This window comes from Palaemon carinicauda, chromosome 34 (genome assembly GCF_036898095.1).
Source record: "Palaemon carinicauda isolate YSFRI2023 chromosome 34, ASM3689809v2, whole genome shotgun sequence".
NCBI lineage: Eukaryota > Metazoa > Arthropoda > Malacostraca > Decapoda > Palaemonidae > Palaemon > Palaemon carinicauda.
The window spans coordinates 72,195,032-72,219,133 of record NC_090758.1 but is presented as its reverse complement, the minus strand read 5'-3'; the positions used below and the strand labels follow the sequence as shown (position 1 = coordinate 72,219,133).

The window sequence follows — 24,102 nt, the reverse complement described above, 5'->3', positions numbered from 1 at the left end:
CGTAGGTGATCGCTGGCGAGCAGGAGATCGCTGGCGAGCAGAAGGTCGACGCGTGTCCTGTGAAAGGACAGGTGGCGCGGCGCGTTCACGAGCAGGAACTGGAAGATCACTGGCGCGTTGGCGAACATGTGCTTTTGACACACGCGCAGAACGATGTTGCGTAGCCACAGGATCAGACAGATGGTGAGCAGGAAGCTCAGCAGGAACTGTAGGATGGTCAGAGACCGTAGGGCGATGGTCCTCAAATGACCGCTGACACTCAGAAGAGAGCTGACGAGCAGGAGAGGGCTGGCGAGGAGGGCGAACATCAGGAGAGCGCCGACGAGCAGGAGATCGCCGACGAGCAGGAGAGCGCTGACGATCAGGAGAGCGCTGACTATCAGGAGAGCGCTGGCGAGCAGGAGAGCGCTGACGAGCAGGAGAGCGCCTGTGCGCTAGCACTGCTCGTGGAAGGGAAGGATCCCTTAGCCCCGAAGGGACCGTTGCCTGTCGGGTGACGAGTTCTCCAGAAGGCGAAGATCTGGCAGGAGTTGGTGAACGCTCTGCAGAGGGGTCCAAGGAAGACGGAGCTGTAGGTTGAGGCTGACGAGGAGAGTCCCCCTCGGAGGAAGAAGACCCAAAAAGACGCCTCTCAACCCCCTTGTAAGGGGAAGGGAGGCCCTTGCGGCATAGCGGACGGTGAGCCTTACGGCGGAGGCGGCCTCGGGGGAGATCGTCGGGACCATCGGTTCTCCGAAGGGGAGTCTCCGTCAAAGCACTTCCCTCAGAAGGAAGCTGAGCAGCAGCAGAGACCGAAGGACTCACTTCCCCCTTCGAAGGATGTACGGAAGAGGGAGGAGAGCCTTTAGCACCATCATCCGCAACAGCACCTGCGGAGGATTGCCCAGCCACGTCGGAGGCCTCTGTCACCACGACGTCGACAATAGACAGAGGGTCTACCTCTGCTACCGCCGGCGACTGCTTAACAGCGGCCCCCAACGAGACAAGGTCAATAAAGGCGACCCTGGAGGGCAAGCCCTTAAGCCCCAGGGACGACCAAATCTGCAAAAGATCATCATTGGTTAAGGCATTATCAACAACCTCCCCTGGAGGAGGAGGGGGAACCGCCTCGCTAAGGGAGGCGACGCCCCCTCCCCCCACCCAAGGTCGGGAAACAAAACTAGGGCCTGCGCTACCACTCGGCCGACTCTCCTTAGGAGGCGGACGAGGGGGAGCTTCGGAGGAGGGTTGGGCGGCGGAAGAAGAGTCCCGAGAACCTTCCTCCTTCAAGGCTAACCCCGAAGGAGAACAGTCTCTCCTGGACTTCTTCTTACGCCGACAGCCAAACCTCTCCCACTGGGAAGCAGACCACTCCCTGCACTCACGGCACATGTTCTCCTGGTCACACCGTCGGCCCCGACATTGAGGGCAAAGAGTGTGCGGGTCCGTAGTTACGTCCGACATGAAAGTCTAACAAGGACGACCGGCAACGCCAGGGCATGTACGCATTGTAAAGAAATAATAATGAAGGTCAACTTCCAACCAACACACACGCTGTAAAGAAAAAGCAGAAAATTAAAGGCTGTCACGAGGACGATGAGCAGACACGTCTGATCACCGCCGAGCCAAAAGTGAAGTGACGCAAATCACCGGTGTGTGGAGGGGGGAGGGGTAGCAAGCTACCCTTTTCCACCCCCCGCTAACTAGCGCGGGGGTAATTAACCCTCGTTAAAACTATTGGCTCGTCATTTCAGCTGCGCTAAAAGGTAAACCCTATGTAAATAGCGTGGTTTGTATTTCGGTTACGGAACAAATCCCTTTTAGCCTTCTTCTTGCATCACCGGGCAACCCTCTCCCACTGGGAGGTAGACCACTCCCTACACTCAATACATACGTTACACCTAACACACCGTTGGCCCCTACACTGAGGGCATAAGGAGTGAGGATCAGTATCCAAGGCCGATATAAAAGTACCACAAGGGCGGCCAGAAAGTCCAGGGCACGTACGCATGAGGAGAAATAGAGGCCAACTTCACACACACTGAAAAGAGAAAGCAAACAAAGTATGGCACTCAAAAACGGAGGAGAGCGCAGACACGTCTGACGTCTCTCCAAGCCAAAAGTAAAGTGAGCCTTTCACCGGTGTGTGTGAGAGGGGGGGGGGGTAGCTAGTTACCCCTCCCTACCCCCCCTCTAACTAGCGGCGGGGTAGGAAACCCTCGTTAAAACTTTATGACTCGTCATTCAGCTACGCCGAAGTAATTACCCCATGTAAATAGCGTGGTTTGTATTTCAGTTACGGAACAAATAGGTAATATAACCTCCTTGGCAGAAGTAATAAAAACATTAATTTCCATCACTCAACAAACGGAAGTAATAAAAACATCTACTTTCCATCAACCAACAAACCTTTTATAAAAATTATCTTCGGAATCTCGCTTGTCCCGGAACGCTCCGTCCACGTTCAGGGCAATCTGCTCCCCCCTGCTTTTGTCGTACGTAGGTCCCCTTGTGCGCAGACCCATCTCCATCTCTATTTGTCCGCTCTTCGGCCGTATCTTTGTCTGTCATGTTAGAATTGACTGAGACTCAAAGTTATTTGAAAATACAATGGAACATCGGTATATGAGTTTAATTCATTCTAAGATTAAGCCTGTACCCCAAAATTCTCGTAAGCAAAGACTAATTTCCGCATGAGAAATAAAAGGGAATCAGTCAATGCATTCCACTTGTTCATAAATAAACCTATACAATTATTTTGAAAAGTTTTTAATGTAATTTAATATCAATATAATCTTTAATATTATAGTAATCACAACTCCATCCCCTTCCATAAACGACTAATGTGGAATAACATCTACCAACCTTAAGAATAGTGGACTCGTCATAATTATGAGAATGCGGTCGAACGGGGAACTGTAAAACGTACAATTGTTGTGCGAGTGTTTTTGCCAAGTACACCGGAATCTGTAAATATAAGAAACTCTTAGCAAGAAAAGAGACATTTACACTTGAATGTTTGAATATACCAAGTCTTTGGTGTTAAGTAATTCCTTGGCTATTACGAGCGTTACATTTTAAGTGGTAGCTGGAAAACCATGCAGTCGATACAGAAATCTAATATATAATTTTTCCATTATTTTTACAATTATTCATGTTTTTATCTTCATAAATTTAAGCTTTTATGTCTAAAAATGATATTTTAATTATAAAATAAATTTTTGAATATACTTACCCGGTGAATATATATAGCTGCAACTCTGTTGCTCGACAGACAAAAAACTGTAAAAAACTCGCCGGCGATCGCTATACAGGTTGCGGGTGTGCCCATCAGCGCCAACTGTCGGCCAGATACCATACTCAATGTAAACAAAGACTCAATTTCTTCTCATCCCACTGCGTCTCTATTGGGGAGGAAGGGAGGGTCATTTAATTTATATATTCACCGGGTAAGTATATTCAAAAATTTATTTTATAATTAAAATATCATTTTTAAATATTTAACTTAGCCGGTGAATATATATAGCTGATTCACACCCAGGGTGGTGGGTAGAGACCAGTTAAATATGTTTACATCATATAAGCTAAGAGTTTTTATTTCATTTTAGAAGTTATCAATATAACAAAAACAAAATAAATAGGTACCTGGTAAGGAAGTCGACTTAGACGATTACTCTGCCTTGTAAGTACGTCTTCCTTACGGAGCCTCGCGATCCTCTTAGGATGCTGACAGACCCCTAGGAGCTGAAGTATCAAGGGCTGCAACCCATAAAACAGGACCTCATCAAACCCCTAATCTGGGCGCTCTCAAGAAAATGACTTTGACCACCCGCCAAATCAAACAGGATGCGAAAGGCTTCTTAGCCTTCCGGACAACCCATAAAAACATTAAAACATTTCAAGAGATAGATTAAAAGGATATGGAATTAGGGAATTGTAGTGGTTGAGCCCTCACCCACTACTGCACTCGCTGCTACGAATGGTCCCAGTGTGTAGCAGTTCTCGTAAAGAGACTGGACACCTTTTAAGTAACATGACGCGAACACTGACTTGCTTCTCCAATAGGTTGCGTCCATGATACTTTGCAGAGATCTATTTTGCTTAAAGGCCACGGAAGTTGTTACAGCTCTAACCTCGTGCGTCTTAACCTTAAGCAAAGATCGGTCTTCCTCACTCAAGTGTGAATGAGCTTCTCGTATTAACAATCTGATAAAACATGACAAAGCATTCTTTGACATAGGCAAGGATGGTTTCTTAACCGAACACCATAACGCTTCAGATTGGCCTCGTAAAGGTTAAGTACGAGCTAAGTAGAACTTAAGAGCTCTAACAGGGCATAAGACTCTTTCTAGTTCATTGCCTATGATCTCCGATAAGCTGGGAATATCGAAAGATTTAGGCCAAGGACGAGAAGGTAGCTCATTTTTGGCTAGAAAACCAAGTTGCAGAGAACAAGTGGCCTTTTCTGACGAAAATCCGATGTTCTTGCTGAAGGCATGAATCTCACTGACTCTTTTAGCTGAGGCTAAGCATACCAGGAAAAGAGTCTTAAGAGTGAGATCTTTCAGGGAGGCTGACTGTAAAGGCTCAAACCTGTCTGACATGAGGAATCTTAGGACCACGTCTAAATTCCACCCAGGAGTAGCCAAACGACGCTCCTTAGTGGTCTCGAAAGACTTAAGGAGGTCTTGCAGATCTTTATTGTTGGAAAGATCTAAGCCTCTATGCCGGAAGACCGATGCCAACATGCTTCTGTAGCCCTTGATAGTGGGAGCTGAAAGGGATCGTCCTTTTCTCAGGTATAAGAGAAAATCAGCTATTTGGGCTACAGAGGTACTGGTCGAGGATACAGAAACTGACTTGCACCAGTCTCGGAAGACTTCCCACTTCGATTGGTAGACTCTAATGGTAGAAGCTCTCCTTGCTCTAGCAATCGCACTGGCTGCCTCCTTCGAAAAGCCTCTAGCTCTCGAGAGTCTTTCGATAGTCTGAAGGCAGTCAGACGAAGAGCGTGGAGGCTTTGGTGTACCTTCTTTACGTGTGGCTGACGTAGAAGGTCTACTCTTAGAGGAAGACTTCTGGGAACGTCTACTAACCATCGAAGTACCTCAGTGAACCATTCTCTCGCGGGCCAGAGGGGAGCAACTAACGTCAACCTTGTCCCTTCGTGAGAGGCGAACTTCTGCAGTACCTTGTTGACAATCTTGAATGGTGGGAATGCGTAAAGATCCAGATGTGACCAATCTAGGAGGAAGGCATTTATATGTATTGCTGCTGGGTCCGGGACTGGAGAGCAATAGATTGGAAGCCTCTTGGTCAGCGAGGTTGCAAAGAGATCTATGGTGGGTTGACCTCTTGGTCAGCGAGGTTGCAAAGAGATCTATGGTGGGTTGACCTCAAGTCGACCAAAGTCTCTTGCACACATCCTTGTGGAGGGTCCATTCGATTGGAATTACCTGACCTTTCCGACTGAGACAATCTGCTAGGACGTTCAAGTCGCCCTGGATGAACCTCGTTACTAGGGAGATGCCTCGATCTTTTGAAAAGATGAGCAGGTCCCTTGCGACCTCGTACAAAGTCAGTGAGTGGGTACCTCCCTGTTTTTAAATGTACGCCAAGGCCGTGGTGTTGTCCGAGTTTACCTCCACCACCTTGCCTCGAAGGAGATTCTCGAAGCTTATCAAGGCCAGATGAACCGCCAAAAGCTCCTTGCTGTTGATATGCATGCTCCTCTGACTCGAGTTCCACAGACCTGAGCATTCCCGACCGTCCAGCGTCGCGCCCCAGCCCAAGTCCGATGCGTCCGAGAAGAGAACGTGGTTGGGTATCTGAACTGCCAGGGGAAGACCCTCTCGTAGGCTGATATTGTCCTTCCACCAAGTCAGACAAGACTTTATCTTTTCGGAAATCGGGATCGAGACCGCCTCTAGCGTCTTGTCCTTTTTCCAGTGAAAAGCCAGATGGAATTGAAGAGGACGGAGGTGTAGCCTTCCTAGCGAGACAAATTGCTCCAGGGATGATAGCGTCCCTACCAGACTCATCCGCAGCCTGACTGAGCAGCGTTCTTTCTTCAGCATCTTCTGGATGGAGAGCAGGGCTTGAACTATTCTGGGGGCCGACGGAAAAGCCCGAAAAACTTGACTGTGAATCTCCATCCCTAAATACAGAATAGTTTGGGATGGGACCAGCTGTGACTTTTCCAAAATGACTAGGAGTCCCAATTCCTTGGCCAGATCTAGAGTCCAATTGAGATCCTTCAGACAGCGATGACTGGAAGAGGCTCTGAGAAGCCAGTCGTCCAAGTACAGGGAGGCTCTGATCTCCGATATTATTATTATTATTATTATTATCCAAGCTACAACCCTAATTGGAAAAGCAAGATGCTATAAGCCCAGGGGTTCCAATAGGGAAAAATAGCCCAGTGAGGAAAGGAAATAAGGAAATAAATAACTGAAGAGAACAAATTAACAATAAATCATTCTAAAAAAAGTAATGTCAAAAGAGATATATCATATATAAACTATTAACAACGTCAACAACAAAAATGTCATCTATAAACTATAAAAAGACTCATGTCCGTCTGGTCAACAAAAAAGCATTTGCTCCAACTTTGAACTTTTGAAGTTCTACTGATTCAACAACCCGATTAGGAAGATCATTCCACAACTTGGTAACAGCTGGAATAAAACTTCTAGAGTACTGCGTAGTATTGAGTCTTATGATGGAGAAGGCCTGGCTATTAGAATTAACTGCCTGCCTAGTATTACGAACAGGATAGAATTGTCCAGGGAGATCTGAATGTAAAGGATGGTCAGAGTTATGAAAAATCTTATGCAACATGCATAATGAACTAATTGATCGACGGTGCCAGAGATTAATATCTAGATCAGGAATAAGAAATTTAATAGACCGTAAGTTTCTGTCCAACAAATTAAGATGAGAATCAGCAGCTGAAGACCAGACAGGAGAACAATACTCAAAACAAGGTAGAATAAAAGAATTAAAACACTTCTTCAGAATAGATTGATCACCGAATATCTTAAAAGACTTTCTCAATAAGCCAATTTTTTGTGCAATTGAAGGAGACACAGACCTTATATGTTTCTCAAAAGTAAATTTGCTGTCAAGAATCACACCTAAAATTTTGAAAGAGTCATACAAATTTAAAGAAACATTATCAATACTGGGATCCGGATGTTGAGGAGCCACCGTCCTTGACCTACTTACAATCATACTTTGAGTTTTGTTAGGATTCAACTTCATACCCCATAATTTGCACCATGCACTAATTGTAGCTAAATCTCTATTAAGGGATTCACCAACCCAAGATCTACATTCAGGGGATGGAATTGATGCAAAGAGAGTAGCATCATCTGCATATGCAACAAGCTTATTTTCTAGGCCAAACCACATGTCATGTGTATATAGTATGAAAAGTAATGGGCCAAGAACACTACCCTGTGGAACACCGGATATCACATTCCTATACTCACTATGGTGCCCATCAACAACAACTCTTTGAGATCTACTACTTAAAAAATCAATAATAATGCTAAGAAACGACCCACCCACTCCCAACTGTTTCAGTTTGAAAACAAGGGCCTCATGATTAACACGGTCAAAGGCAGCACTAAAATCAAGGCCAATCATACGAACTTCCCGACCACAATCAAGGGATTTCTGTACTGCATTGGAGATTGTAAGAAGGGCATCACATGCTCCAAGGCCTTTCCGAAAACCAAATTGCAAACTAGGGAATAGATGATTACCTTCAGCAAACCTATTAAGACGTTTTGCCAGAAGACGTTCAAAAACTTTAGATAATATGGGAGTTATGGAAATTGGGCGGTAATCAGTGGGACTTGAGCTACCACAAACACATTTACATAGAGGAGTAACATTACCAATTCTCCAACAAGTGCTAAAAGCTCCTCTTCTTGCCAACTTGCGTAAAATAACAGATAACTTTGGAGCTAAGAAATCTGCTGTCTTTATAAAAAACAAAGGAAAAATACCATTAGGGTCTACACCTCCATAAGCATCAAAGTCCATCAACAGAGCTTTAATCTCACGAGATCGAAAAGCTAAACTAGTTAGTTTAGCCTCAGGAAAACAGGTATGAGGAAGTTCAAGTTTTTCATTACTCTGTTTACTGTCAAAAACATCAGCCAAAAGGGTTGCCTTTTCCTTTGGACAGTGAGTGACTGAGCCATCTGGTTTAAGTAAAGGAGGAACTGTTACATCTACACCAAAGAGTGCAGATTTAAGGGTAGACCACCATTTATGTTCCTGAGTTGTACCAGAGAGGGTTTCTTTTATGATTAAATTGTACTCCTTTTCAGTTGAGGCATAAACTCTCTGAGCAAAAGCTCGAAGCTGAGTATAGTTGTTCCAGGTCAAATCTGATCTGTTACCCTTCCAAAGGTGATAGGCCTCCTGCTTCTCCAAATAAGCACGTCTACAATCATCATTGAACCACGGTTTGTCCTTCATTCGGTACCTTAGCACACGAGAAGGGATACGCCTATCAATTATGTTGATTAGATTCTCATTCAAAGGGACAACAGGATCTACACTATTATATAATTGTGACCAATTCAAGCACAAAAGATCATGCAAAATCCCATTCCAGTCTGCTTGGGATATCATATAAATTTTACAAGAATATGATATATCAGGGACAGGCTGCTCAGTTTTCACTAATGAAATCAAGGCATGATCAGAAGTCCCGACTGGAGAACCAACCTTACTAGTTATAACGCCAGGGGAGTCAGTGTATACGAGGTCCAAGCAATTACCAGACCTGTGAGTAGCTTCATTTATGATTTGCTCACAGCCTGATTCTGAGGCAAAGTCTAAAGCTCTTAAGCCATGGCGATCGGTAGGAGAGATAGAACTCAACCACTCCCTATGGTGAGCATTAAAATCACCAACAAAGACAAACGAAGCCTTTCTATCATCTTCTTGTATCTTCGCCATAATGGTAAGAAGACAATCAAAGATAGAATCATCCATGTCTGGATTCCGGTAGATTGAACACAAATAAAAGTTGTTATGCCTGCCACAAACTTTTATTACCTGAATCTCATGACATCCACATTGATAGCAGGACTTATGAGAAGCAGGGTACTCGGTCCTAATATACACCGCCATTCCCCTGGCCCTAGGAATGGAATCACGTTTCAGCATTATTGGCTTCTTAAAACCAGTTATAAGGAGCTCAGATGAGTGCCTCATATTAGAAACCAAAGTTTCTGAGCACAAAAGAATATCATACTTTCTAGACGCAACTGTAAGGTCTCGGATATTTGCATGAAGACCACGAATATTGCAATACAGAAGACGACATTGACGAAATCTAGGACGTACTGGTCCCGGATTTTGCTCAATGTCTCCAGACAGCATAAGAATTAATAGAAATAAAAAAGAGACATCATACTTAAAAACTAGATTATCAAGAATTAAAACAAAAACAATATGTACAGAATAATAGCTCGATAGCTCGAAACTGGTACCCCACATTCCTGTAAACAAACCTCAGAAACGGTTGGGAATCCGGGTGTAGAGGAATGTGGAAGTAAGCCTCCTGAAGGTCGAGAGAGACCATCCAGTCGCCTTCCATAAATGCTGTCAAGACAGCCTGGTAGACTTCATCGTGAAGTTTGTCTTGACAATGAACACATTGAGCGCACTTGCCTCTTACGTACTCCTGCAGTGAACATGGCTGCCAAATCATGGAGCCATCCCTGAGGGACTTGTCCCTGCAGAGAACGTGGCTGTCAGATCATTGGAGCCATCCCTGAAAGCCTTGTTTATGCATGACATAATTGTACAGCAAAACTTCAAAGGCTCGAAAACAGCTGTGAAGTTGACCTGTAAAATCTTGGAGCGTCTCCTGGCCAGGCGCCAGGGAGAGTCTACGAGATTTGAGAAGTCTATCTGGGCAGAGGCAGGAACTCCCAAGCCGAGAACTTCTCTCGTGTCATATCAGACTCTCGCTCTATAAGCCAGTTTAAAAGAAGGGAAAGCAAAGGCTGTATCCCCCAAACTCCTCCTGGTGATAAACCAGTCGCCTAGCAAACGTAAAGCTCTCTGGGAGAGCGAGAGAGCACTAGCTTATAAACAACGGCTTCGAAGTAGCTAGGCCTAGTGTAAGCTCTGACGTTTAGGCGAACGAGGAGCAGCAGTTACAAAAAGATCCGGACAAAGATCCTTAAAAATCAGCATGATTTAATTAAAGTCCATAGAGGGATAAGCAGCTTTAGGCTCCTCTCCGTCTGACAGAGTCCTCAAGGGAATATCAGTAGGAGGGGGAACAGCAACTTCCTCATCTAAAGGAACCTTGTCCGATAATAGCTGAGTCTCAAGCAAGGGAGAGACCTACCGTGGTGGCAATGCTTTACAAGCAGAGTCCACACGCACTGGTGCATTAGTAGCGGACCAGGACGCAACGTCATGTAACTGCTTGACAGTCTGTGAACTGTCAACAACAACAGGTGCGAGAGACCAGGACGCAACGTCATGTAACTGCTTGACAGTCTGTGAACTGTCAACAACAACAGGTGCGTGAGGACGCACAGCGTCCACTCGAGACTGCTTTGACTGCCTAGACTGAGCAGTCAAAACAACTCTAGAATGCGGAGGTTGACGCACAGCGTCAAAACAAGTCAACTCCGATTGTTAGCGAACGTTCTGAACGTCAACAGGAGCATCAGCAAGTGGCCTAACGTCCAAATGTGGCTGAAAATCCACACGAGACCGCATCGAGTGTGGTTCTAAACAACCTGACTGACGTGACTTAGCTACGCCAACGTCAACAGGACGCACAAAGGAACATTAGGTTGGCTGAAAGCCAGGATCTCGATAAGATAAACGGCTAGGCTCAACGGACTAATCGGCAGAATAGTCTTCCATAAGGGAGGCAAGCTTATTCTGCATGTCTTGCCGTAAAACCCATTTAGGATCAACGGAAATGGTTGCGGTAAGAGACGAGGGTAACGTCTGTGACCGCAACACTTTGCCAACAAAAAAGACTCTCGGAGTCTGTGTTACGCTTTTGTTAGGCGGCGAGCAGTTTTCCGATGACTGCATAGGGTCAGAGCTGTCCTAATGGCTGCAACCAGGACGCTGGACCTGTCCTGAAAGGACTGACTTTCGCTTAAGGGCCTCGAAACCTTGTTTCAGGTTTCTTATGCGAAAAGCCTTCGGATGACGAGGAGAAAATTGTCTCTCTCGCCTTATGGTAGGGGAGATCTTGGTAAGATACACCCGATACCATAGAGGGAAACGTCTGTTCGCTGATCAAGGCCTCTCGAACCCATAAGTCGTACGACATTACTTCTCCCCTGGGCTTGGGAGCTTGCAAGAGGTCCCGGACTAGGTGAACGACAGGCACGAACAGACGAACCCTCGGACGCAACACTGTAACACTTTGCGCAATATCACTTTATCACTACGATTTTCTGTTTTGCACTTATTTCACTGAAATCGAAACTTTCACTGATTTCTACCTGAAGCACGCAATTCTACCCTCATCAAAAGGTAGTAAATGCGAAATCAGTCGTATAATGCAAGCACATTAATACCAGCAAAAAAACAGTAAACATCTTTTAAGATAAAAAAAATCAGTGGTTGGGGAAGAGAAGAAACACTAGTTCATTCAAAACTACGTTTTCAATCTCTCACCGTACATTGCCTGGGGGACGAGAATAAAACTAAAAACGTTTTATCCTTTCTCCCCGTACAGAGACTAGGGACGAGAGTAACTCGAGAACAACGTTACCCGCTTGACCGGAACATTTTCTCTCCTCTCTCTCCCTCCGTCTCTATCTCTCTCTCTCTTTCTCTCTTGATTTCGCACCTGAGAGAAGAGCCCAATTACATTTCGTCAAAAAAACATGTTATTTGACCAAAGGAAAAAACTGAAAGGTTTTTCAATTAAAAAGTTCCTTTAAAATAGAATTTAAAACATTTAAGCTTTGAAAGAAGAATGAACAAAACGTCAGAATCGATTTACTCTTTCTGCAAAGTGAAACCGTGATACTCTCTCTCTCTCTCTATCGTAACGATAGAGCGCAAACTGCGTAGCATAAATAAACTAAACGTTAGTTCATCTTTGAAAACAGTACGAAGACTATTCAAAGAAAATCTTCCATAAAATATTTATTAAAAATATTCATTTAAAAAGTTTTAAATCATTAGCTCTTTAAAAGCTATTTACGATTGAAAGGGCTCAACGTTGTTTAACTTCGGTTTCCAAGTTAGGACCGCCTACTCTCAGGAAAGGTCGCATATAAACAAAAACATTAAAATTTATTTTTTATGTTTATTATAAATGGAAAGTTAATCGAAGAGGCCTAATAAAGGCGGTGAGATATAAAATATATAGAGGAAAATCTATAATTAATTTATAACGTGATAAGATAATTACTAAAAGCCTAAACACACTTCCGTCTAAGGGAAGGGTCGGCCATTTAAAAGTCAAAGAAAGTCCATACTCTCTTTGTCACCAAAAATTAAATCTATCCAAAACGAGTTCAAGATTTAAGATGAAGATAAAACACCTGCACTGCGAAAGCTCAAACCAAAATGAAGTACTTCATGAAATATGTTGAGAAAACTCCAGGTTCTACAGCGAGTAAAAGTACGTCTTGTCGACACGTCGACAGAGAAGAAATTGAGTCTTTGTTTACATTGAGTATGGTATCTGGCCGACAGTTGGCGCTGATGGGCACACCCGCAACCTGTATAGCGATCGCTGGCGAGTTTTTTACAGTTTTTTGTCTGTCGAGCAACAGAGTTGCAGCTATATATATTCACCGGCTAAGTTAAATATTTAAAAACTATCTTTAATATAAAGATAATTAGAATAAGAAAAATATCAATATCCTCTGCTCTCAGAAACCCATGACACTGTATACACTAAAGAGTCTATGATATAGATTTATATACAGTATATTTATAAATCCTCAATGTACTGGAGAAGAGATACGTGAACTGGGATATGGCGAGGAATTACTTAATTTCATAAACCCCTTACACAGCGGGACTTACTCACACTCCTATCAAATTGAAATACAAAATTTAAAACATATCTAATCATTACAAACCTCCTACAATATATGACCCACTCAATCTAGTCATGATGATGTCTACAATATATTTCATAACTACCAAAAGACCTTACGAGCTGGGGCAAACTAAGGTCACACAAAATATGGAGTTTGTAAGGGCGTTCACATTTCATAAATGCAAACCTCTTGGAGAGAGATTGTATTCAACCCTAAAAGCACAGTACAGTAGTAAACCTCTTTCTCAAAGTGTACAGAAGATATAATCCACACAACGAGAACTACAATCAAGTGGGGAGCGAGTTCCTCCTTTCAACTTGAGACCCCTGGGCTTATAGCATTCTGCTTTTCCAACTAGGGTTGTAGCTTAGCAAGTAATAGCAATATTAATAATAATAATAATAATAATAATAATATTGACGCTTTGACGAGCTTAAACCAGCATGCATATGTATATAAAAAAGGGATTTTGACGAAGGAAAAATCTATTTCTGGGCGAGGAACCTTTGACGCCCAGTATAAATACTGCTAAATATACCAGAGAAAAACGTTGCATGGAATGCCAGGAATATACCCAGCTCGCTCACCCCTAAAGGGTGTCAGTATTAAAACTGGGGCGAGTGATACAACTACCAGAGATCCCTTTCCAATTAGACTTCTCCCTCCTCAAAATCCCCCGTTACTACGGTGCTGTTCACTACAGCTACTGCCGGCTCTTAAATACCCAACGGTTGCAGCTGGGAGCCTTATCTCTCCCCATTGATCTTTTGTTCTTCCTTTCATCCATCTCTTCTCTTCTCCCTCCTACCCGCCACTCGCACCACGACGCCGCTTCCTTGGTGGTTCGTTAGCCCTAAGTGTATTACATATTAGGTTAATATGATTGTACAGTGATACCTCGGTAGTCGAACGACTCTATACTCGAACAATTCGGAGTTCGACCAAAATTTTCGAGAAATTTTTGCTGCGGTGCTCGACCAAAAATTCGGTACTCGACCAGCCGAACACGTGACGACCGCATGGGCTTTGTGATGATCGCGCCATCTCGGCCACTCTCGCTTGTTCGGGAAGCATCAGTTCTCTCGAGAGCGTCACTCAGACAACGCGCGATCAGCATTCGTTGTGATTTAGTGATTTTCAGTGCTTTTAATTGCTTTTTTAGCTTTCATAATGAGTCCCAAGAAAGTAATGAGTGTTAAGGGGAAGGAGAAGAGGAAAACAGTGCGAACAACGATCGAGTTGAAGAAGGAAATTATAGCGAAATATGAGAATGGTGTACGAGTGTCCGATTTAGCGGTAGAATACGGAATGGCGAAGTCGACCATTTCTACGTTTTTAAAGCATAAAGAAATGATTAAGAAGGCGAATGTTGCAACGGGAGTTACGGCGGTAACTAAGCAAAGGCCACAAGTGATTGAGGAGATGGAAAAGTTGCTTTTAATATTTATTAAAGAAAAACAGTTGGCCGGGGAAAGTGTTAGTGAAGCGTTCATTTGTGAAAAAGCGTTGCATATCTATGAAGAATTAGTGAAGAAAAGTCCGAGTACCAGTGAAAGTGATTCATTTACATTTAAAGCGAGCAGGGGTTGGTTTGAAAAGTTTCGTAATAGAACAGGTATTCGTAATAGAACAGGTATTCATCATTTTCGAAGAATACTGCAGAGGAGGAAGAAACAATTAACAATAGACCAGTTTTTCACAAAAGAAAAGAAAGCTGCTACATCAAAGCCTGTTTCTCCTCCAAAGAAGAGACAAAGAAGAGAAGAAACCCCTGAAATAGATCTGCCCACCCTTTCATTGGAGAGAGAAACAACTCCTGAAGGAGAACTACCCCGCCACATCATGGAAGGGGACTCTCCTTCCAAGCAGTAACCTCCCCCTTCCATCCTCTCCACATCCATCCCTGTATGCCATCGAACCGCTGCTCAAAGGTATGTTCACTACAGTACAGAAAATGGTTTAAAATTGTTTTATTTTAGTACAGTAAATGGTTTAAAATTGTTTTATAGGATTTTCTGACCAATTTCATACACATTTAGATAATTATTGTTGTTTAGGTACACGTTTTATTAATATTTTGGGCCTGTTCGAGTGCTTGGGAACGGAATAGAATATATACCATTATTTCTTATGGGGAAAAAAAATTCGGTACTCGAACAAATCGGAGGTCGAACACGGATCTCGAACGGATTATGGTCGAGTACCGAGGTATCACTGTAACTATTATTGTTTTCCGTTGTTATAAGGTTGGGATATTCTTAGCCATGTCAGTTTTGTTGCATGTTTTCCTCTGATACTCAGAGGTTTCCCTGTTATCATGTTTGTTTATCCTTACTCTCACTATGCCCTGTGGCTAGTTTATGTTTTATGCCTACTTACCTTAATTATATATGATTTTCTTTACATGGTGATGTTTCTCTCCCCTTATTAAATTAGTAGTTATTGTTGGGCTTGGAAGGCATTCTCTGGTACATTTTCACCGGGCGCCACAGGTCGATCCAGAAAAGGGATTTTGACGAAGGTAAAATCTATTTCTGGGGAGAGACCTGTGGCGCCCGGTGAAACCCTTCCCCTTATTTTACACGATCCCACCCTTTCCTTTCCAAGCCATCATGGCCAATACAGAAGGATGTTGTTCAGATGGCGCTCACGTCGTGGCGTGGGTGGTGCGGCGATGGGGGTGTGTCTAGGGCCTTTGTATCGGCCCATCCCTTTGACGAAGGAATTAACTAAATGGAAGACAACCTGTGAATAGTGGATTTCACGCGCCTTTGCTTTATACACGACACCCAAAAGGTGCTCGCGCGAGGGTTGTAACCTCAGCATTCCATGCTTTTATCTTTCTCTGGTATAATTGGAAGGTTTTATCAGAAAAGATATACAAGAAGGACTTTTCACCGGGCGCCACAGGTCTCTCCCCAGAAATAGATTTTTCCTTCGTCAAAATCCCTTAATTACACCCCAAATCAAGGTCAATGTTAAGGTAGGGGGAAAAGGGAAGGCAGGTGCCGCCCTGCTCCTTATTAGGAGACAAGGCAAAAAGAGGGAAAATATATATGAAGATAGGACCCTGTTAAAATGGTTGAGTCAAATCTGGAGGAACCACGCTATCTTCTTAATCCTTCAAAATTCATGCGACGAAAATAATTGACTGGTGTTGCTACAGCCCGGATATCTTGGGCATGTGGTACAGATTCCGGCTTGGTTCTCTTAATAAAATAAAGTCTCTATTGTCTGATTCCTTTCAGGGAAATGGTTCCTCCATCCTTTCTAATAAACAAAGGTCCTGAAGGTCTATCTAAATAGTTTTCCAGAGTGATAACTGCGCAAAGAGATAGATCCTGTGGAAGTGGGACAATCTTCCACGGGGATCATCTATTCTGTGGATCCTCATTCTTTTCTAGGAATTTTCTATCGAGAGAGAATAAAATTCCACCAGAAGAAAGAAAATCAATATGATTTGGTTCTCTAGATAATGCTGAGAGTTCAGATAGTCTGGCTCCTGAGGCTAAACTTATAAAATATAACGTCTTCCTAAGAAGCGCTGTGTAAGTGCAGAGTCAATATCAGAGTCAGAATCTAGATCAAGGACATCATCTAAAACACATGAAACTGCGTGAGGGCGAGTTACTGGTTTTAGTCTAGTACAGGCTCACGGAATAGACGAAAATTACGAATCTGCAAGATTAAAAATGAACCCGATTTGAAATATGACAAATTCGAAGATAATTTGTATTTTTCCTAACCATACAAACCTTAGCTATTTACAAAGGGTTATTACTTTTAGCGTAGCTGAAATGGCGAGCCATTAGAATTTAACGAGGGTGTATTACCCCCGCGCTAGTTAGCGGGGGGGTAGGGGAGTGGTAGCTAGCTACCCCTCCTCCCCCTCACACACAGGTGAATACTCACTTTCACTTAGAGGTAGGACTTGTCTTGGGGGACAGGGCTGGCGGGCAAATATGTGTAAATAGCTAAGGTTTGTATGGTTAGGAAAAATACAAATTATCTTCGAATTTGTCATTTGTTCCGTAACCGAAATACAAACCACGCTATTTACAAAGGGTGACTTATCCCTTAGGAAGGGTGGAAAGTCCCCAGCCATACTGGCTTTGGCTTTACCCGGGGACTCAGAATCCGAGTGGGTCGCACTCGAGAAAAGGAGTCCCTGCACCTCACAAGTTCCTTGCACCGCAAGGAACCATGTGGCCTATGTAAGCTTGTGTGTGAAGGAAGAAGTGTGACCCGTCTTAGGCAGTTGACCTGGAGTTCCAGAAGGAACTCTGGGTTAAGACGTTCCCAATACCACCTCGTCAGGGTATGGGGGACGCGACAGTATTGACTCAATACTCGGAACACAAGGAAGCATGGTTTACCTGCAGAGGTTCGAGGTCAGCTATGCAGAGACCAGGATGCTGCTTCCCCGTAGAGGGGATGATGAAGAAAGAAGTAAGGGCCAGACATACTTCTTTCGTTCATGCAGACTAAAACCTGATAACAATGCCCTCAACCTTCTGCTACCTGTCCAAAAAGGAGCCTGAGGTTAGACCAGCTGTTGTGTAGCCACCACAGAGCGATAGAAAACGTATCGAGACTCCTGTGGGTCACGCCCTGCAGGAAGCGGGCTGCGAAGGTCATCAGACGCTTCCAGACTCCAGCTTGTAGCACCTGCGTCACAGAGTAGTATTACTCGAAGGCGAGGGACGTTGCGATGTATCCAACATCGTGCTGTAGGGCGACGTGACGGGGGAGGGTCTGAAGACAGGTCGAGATGAATGTCCTTGAGTCCGGGCTGAAGAGGTATACTGGTGACTCTCCCCCCATGTCCTCCTTGTGTTCCCAAATCGGCTGCAACTGAGGCCAAACTGCAGCTGTTCCCAGCGCTAACCTCTCGATTCCTGTACTGGCAAGAAAGAGAAGGTCTTGGGACATCAGACACAGAATGGAGACTCAAAATCTTGAATGAATCGGACCGAAGGGTCGGGACCCACAGATTCTGAGTCTAGCCAACAACTCAGGAGCGAGCCTGAATGTTGCCTTCCCCTCTTCCTTAGAAAGGGGGGGAGTAGTAAGAGACCAAGAAGATTGCTTACACACTGGCCGTGGCCAGAGTGAGCAGAAGACCCAGGGCGGAATACAATCCGAGGCCTGTCGTAAAAGGGTCTTGAGAAGATCTCTTAAAGGACTAAAAGTCCGAGCCATGCTCCAAGTTGGAGGTCTTCCTCCGACTAGGGCAGGGACGATCGTAGCTTCGCATGAGCGAGGATAGATCCAGCGGGCAGGAAAAAGTTATTCCTTTAAGCCTGAAGGTCAGGGAAAGGCTGAGCGACAGGCTTCATTGCCAAGAGCGGAAAGGAGTTTCCTCCCGCCGAAAGGCAATAAGACCGTTATTGCTGGAGAAGAGGCCTCACGGGAAGAGGTATATCTCCCACGGCACCAACCACCTTAGACTCTTCACTTTGCCTGGGAGACCCCTGTGGATGACTATCGCAGATGACGCGACCTCCGTACCGCGACTGTAGCGGGTTGTCTCTTCTAGAGGAGGAAGCGTAGTGTCTCCAGGCATGAAGCCGAAGCGACGCCCCGGTTCGGGAGAGATGTCGCAGTGTGGTTGCTTGAGTAGTCTGCGCCGTGGGAGAAGCTCTCCCGGGAGTTCCGTCAGGGGAAGCAGAGGGTCCAGAAACCGTTCTGCACATAGTCCCAGTGGAGCTCTCCCATTGAAAGGTTGACAGACAACCTGGTTTTGTTGAGACCCATTGTCCGCAGACAAAAAGGAGGGAAGACGCAGGCGTCGAAGTTGTCCCACCATCACCGGAATGCATCTTGCCAGAGTCTCGGGGTCTGAGACTGGGGGGAAAACTAGCGGAAGCTTGAGGTTCCAAGCTGTCGCGATCAGGTCCCCCAGACCAGCACTTGCTGGTTACCCAAGGTCAAAGACCCCTAGGTACACTCTCTCTATGAGGCTCTGCTCGGATAGTCTGAGAGAAACATTCCCCTGCCTGGAATGAGAGAGCCGATGGTGGAATTGAGAGAATCTCAATCATCCCGATATCTCTACTGCAAGATGTGAAGGTGTGAAAATGCGTCCCCTGCTGGTTAGCATGAAGTCGACACGCAACGGGGCGACTTGGCAGGAGCGGTAGGATCTGAAGAGGGGCCAGACTAAGGCCCTTAAGCCTGCCTGAATGATGGAGAGGTATCCTTCAGGTCTTGACCATAGGCCTGGACCGGAACATGCCCCCCCCCCTTTCCTTTGACGAGTCCGAGAACCGCATCAAGAATGTGGGGAAAGGACGAGAATATCCACTACCATCAAGAGGCTCCATAGGTCAACACCCATTGTAGGTTTAATAGTTCCGCTGGTCCCATAGGGCCAGGGAGTCCGGTTAAACATTGCCTGAAGCCACCGGAACTTGGATCGCCCCACATGGAACTTATCCTGAGGCGACCGTTCGGACTATAAACGGGTCAATGAGGAAAGAAGAACTAGGAAACGTTCCAAGGTAGGGCTGAAAACTCTGCTTGACTGAGAACAGGTACTGCGACTCTCCTCAGTCTTGCCACGGTGAACCGAAAGGAAGGCTCGGAGGATGTGGTAACAGAATCTGGCGTCCCCAGGTGGTCACCCATCCAAGTACCGACGTTGCTTAACCTCGCTGGACGGACGAGAAGCGGGGTTTCCAACGTGGTAAGGCGGTTGACTCAATATCATGGCCAGATACTCCAGATGTTGAGGCAGAGGAAGAGAAGGCTCCAAGCAAAATACCATGAGCCCACACTCATGGTCAGCATTCGGAAGCTTTTCCCGGCGCTGAAGAAGGTCGAAACCCGAGCCTACCGGAGTTGACCAGCCCTCCAAACAGCAGAGGAGGCGGAAGTCTGCACCTGAGCGGCCAAGAGGAAGGCAGGGAGAGTTCTCTGGGGAAACAAACCTGCTATGCCACGGCGGGATAGCCACACTGCATCATAAGCAGGAATACTTGCAGTTTAGGCTGAATTCGACGAGCACCCTGGAAGATGGATGGAATGGAAACTGAAAGTACCCGTCCTTCCGATCCAGGGTTAAAGGAGTCCTGTCGCCTCGTTACCAGTCTGATCGATTCTGCTGGTCTACGCTGGCCGAAGTTTGTTCGACAAACTTGATCAGGGCTGAGAGGTCGACTATGGACATCCCCTCTCAGATCCTTCCTTACAAGAAAGGATCGACTGAGGGGGCCGGGGGTGAAGCCGTCGATGATCCTAAGGAAGACCTTCGCCTAAGGTATGGATCATTCTGCCCAACCGGGCAACTCTGCTGATGCTATGGCATAGAGGTTCAGAGACACTGAATTCGCTGACAGAGACGGCAGGCGCGATATCCTTGGCTACTCACAGAGATTGTGCGGGAATGGGCATCGGGAAGCTGTCATTCGGATGAGTAACCTTAAGCATCCTCCCAGCGAAAAAACCTGCAATCCTAGAGTTCGTGAACTCCTTTTAGGACTATGCCCCCCCGGGGGAGTCTCCCGTGCCATCTGTTCCTGACAGGAGGAAACTGCAATTGGACACCTTGTCCCAGTTGTCGTAGCCGATAACTTGGGCCGACGTGGTTGAAAGAAAAGGGAGCTGGAGCCCTGCAGAGTCTGGAAGAAAGCGCCTTGGAGGAGTGAAACCGGAAGTCGATTTACTCCGCACAGCAGACGTCTAAGTCTCTGTCCTTGGGCAAAGACAAAACTCTTCTCAAGGATGGAAGGGTGTCTGAGGTCGTTGACCTCCACAGATGAGACACCCGAATGAAGCCTTCAGTCAGCGCGTCCAGATGGTACAACATCGAGCTTGTCCGCAAGTAGATACTTAACGACGAAAGGCCAAGGTGCCTGAGCTCGAGAGGAGGAAAGTACCCTTGATCTTCCTGTAGCTTCCTTGAACCAAACCTCGGGCCGTAACCGAGGAGGGAAAGAACCTGGTAAGCTCCCAGAGGAAGAGGTAAGCAGTCACCCCTTGTCCGATGGAGAAATCTTCAACGGAAAGCCCCCCCGCCAAAAATCCTTCCAGGGCGGGAGAAGGAGAGAGTACTCGTGCAGGAGAGGGGACCCTCGAGACCGACCTCTTGGGAACCAACTTCGCCCTGGGGGAAGTCACCACGAAGTCCACTCCTCTCTTTCTCTTCAGCGTAGGAGAGACAGCCGCTGGTTTGTTACCCTGGCCGGTGAGTGCTGGTTTCATAAACCTCATTAACGCCCGTGCCAGCGGATCAAACCATGTCTGCTGCTCCAAGGACACAGAGTCCGAAATCCTCGCTAAGGTGAAAGGGATCGGGCGATCCTTTGGAGAGGACACGACGGTTCCTGCCTGAAAAGAAGGTGGGAAGAATGCTGTACTGACCTGTCTTCGTCCTGCACTACCAACCTGTGCTTGGATGGAGGTGATCCCGAGTGCCGCCTAGGAGCACGCGTCCCTGCTGCTACCACCGGCTGTGGAATTCGCCGCGAACTATGGTCGCGCGAGGGCGAACAGTCGCGCAAAGGCGAATGGTCGCGCGGGCGCACAGGCGAGTGGTCGCGCGGGCGCGCAGGCGAGCGGTCGCGAGGGCGCGCAGGCGAGCGATCGCGCGGGCGCGCAGGCGAGCGATCGCGCGGGCGCGCAGGCGAATGGGCGTGACGGCGAGGGATCGTGCTGCCGCGTAGGTGAAGAAGATCGCTGGCGGTAAGCGATGGCGAGCAGCATGTGTAGGTGAATGATCGCGTGATAGGGTGCGATGGTGATCAGCATCCGCAAGAGGGCGAGCGTTCAGGGTTGTGCGATGAGGAGCAGCATGCGTAAGCGGGCAATCGTGCAGGGTTGTGCGATGGCGAGCAGCATGCGCAGGTGAATGATCGCGTGAAAGGGTGCGATGGTGATCAGCATCCGCAAGAGGGCGATCGTTCAGGGTGGTGCGATGAGGAGCAGCATGCGTAAGCGGGCAATCGTTCAGGGTTGTGCGATGGCGAGCAGCATGCGCAGGTGAATGATCGCGTGAAAGGGTGCGATGGTGATCAGCATCCGCAAGAGGGCGATCGTTCAGGGTGGTGCGATGAGGAGCAGCATGCGTAAGCGGGCAATCGTTCAGGGTTGTGCGATGGCGAGCAGCATGCGCAGGTGAATGATCGCGTGAAAGGGTGCGATGGTGATCAGCATCCGCAAGAGGGCGATCGTTCAGGGTTGTGCGATGAGGAGCAGCATGCGTAAGCGGGCAATCGTTCAGGGTTGTGCGATGGCGCGATAACGATCAGCATCCGCAGTTGAGGGTCGCGCGATGGCGATCAGCATCCGCAGTTGAGGGTCGCGCGATGGCGATCAGCATCCGCAGTTGAGGGTCGCGCGATGGCGATCAGCATCCGCAGTTGAGGGTCGCGCGATGGCGATCATCATCTGCAGTTGAGGGTCGCGCGATGGCGATCAGCATCCGCAGTTGAGGGTCGCGCGATGGCGATCAGCATCTGCAGTTGAGGGTCGCGCGATGGCGATCAGCATCCGCAGTTGAGGGTCGCGCGATGGCGATCAGCATCCGCAGTTGAGCTAGTAGCTGGCGAACCATGTTCCTTCAGAAGTGTTGGAGAACGTTGGCGTGCCAGCTGTAACACACGTGGGCGATCCGGAGATCGCTGGCGAGCTGATGATCGCTGACGAGCTGACGATCGCTGGCGAGCTGACGATCGCTGACGAGCTGATGATCGCTGACGAGCTGATGATCGCTGACGAGCTGATGATCGCTGACGAGCAGAAGGCTACGCGTGGAAGCCTGTGCAAAGAAGAAGAGTCCTTGACCCCGACCTGAACCGAAGTTCTAGATCGCGAGGGCGAACGTGGGCGCACAGGGCACGTAACAGGAACCGCAGGGAAGATCATCTTGAAAGCGCTGACGAACAGGAGAGCGCTGACGAACAGAAGGGCGCGCAGGGAAACCCTGACACGCAAGGGAAGAACCCCCGTGGGGGCAACCCTTAGCCCCGAAGGGATCGTTGTCCGCCGGGAGACTGATGTCCGTCGGAAGACCGCTGTCCGTCGGGAAGACCGTTGTCCGTCGGGAAGACCGTTGCCCGTCGGAAGACGAGATTAGACTGCTGTCCATCTGCACCAAGACGGAAGATCGAGAAAAAGAAGTTGTAGGCTGCAAACGGAGATTCAAAAAGGCGCCTCAAGCACCCTTATAGGGAGATGAGAGGCCCTTACGACGAGGCGGACGGAGGGCCTTACGGCGAGGGAGGCCAACAGCAACAGCAACAGAAGAAACCTCCGAAGAGGAGTCTCTATGAGTGTACTCTCTCGCGAACGAAAGAGAAACACTTCGTGGAAGAGACTGGTCAGCCAGTGACCTAAAAGGGGCAATCCTCCGAAGAGGAGCTCCTGCAGTTGCCCAGCCCCTTGAGCGAAACTGCAGGTGCGACCGCTCAGCACCAAGAGCATAGTCGCACGAAAAAAAGGCAAGAGAAGAACCCCCCAAAAGAGGAAAAGCTCAAGCCTGGACAGGAAAAAACTTCCCTCGGAAGGAAAGTTATCCGCCCAAGGAGGCAAGCCTCCTGACTGTTCTAAAATGAACTGGAGAGCTGTCCGTCGACACGGGAGTACTACCAGTAGAAGGAGACACGCCCCTGACGACAATACAAGGGGGGAGGCAGCAACAGCCGAATCCCCAGGACTCAACCAGACAGCTCACACCGTTGCTATATTACAGAAACGAACTAGATCGGTAACTGTAAAAAAATAAAAACAAATAATATTAGTACACATTCATTCCCCCGGGAAGGCTCCGAAGAGGAATCCCGAGGAAAAGGAACAAGAATTACACAACAGGCACGTGCCCTCACAACCACTTACACTCGCGGAAGGAGAGCTGTAACCAAAACAGAATTATAACAATTATAATTATGTAACTATGTAATTATGTAATTTAAAAATGAATGAACACTAAAGAAAAAAAAACGAAAACCCCGAAAGGAATCGTTCTACAAGCTGAAAAATTAACAACTACAATTAGATTCATAAACTAATTGAAACAAAATGTACGGCGTAGCAACCCCACCCACACGGGAAG

At 46.8% G+C, this 24,102-nt stretch overlaps 1 protein-coding gene across 1 annotated transcript in view; it reads right to left on the bottom strand.

Annotated features, from left to right (window-relative positions):
* Nucleotides 1-24,102, bottom strand: part of LOC137626654 (DNA-directed RNA polymerase III subunit RPC5-like) — a 136,946-nt gene that overhangs the window by 90,911 nt on the left and 21,933 nt on the right. Inside the window, exons 2-3 of the mRNA XM_068357671.1 lie at nt 2,845-2,946; nt 2,389-2,543 (exon numbers count right to left, since the gene is read on the bottom strand). Coding sequence (XP_068213772.1) covers nt 2,389-2,543; nt 2,845-2,946 — 257 coding nt within the window. The remainder of the gene's footprint in view (nt 1-2,388; nt 2,544-2,844; nt 2,947-24,102) is intronic.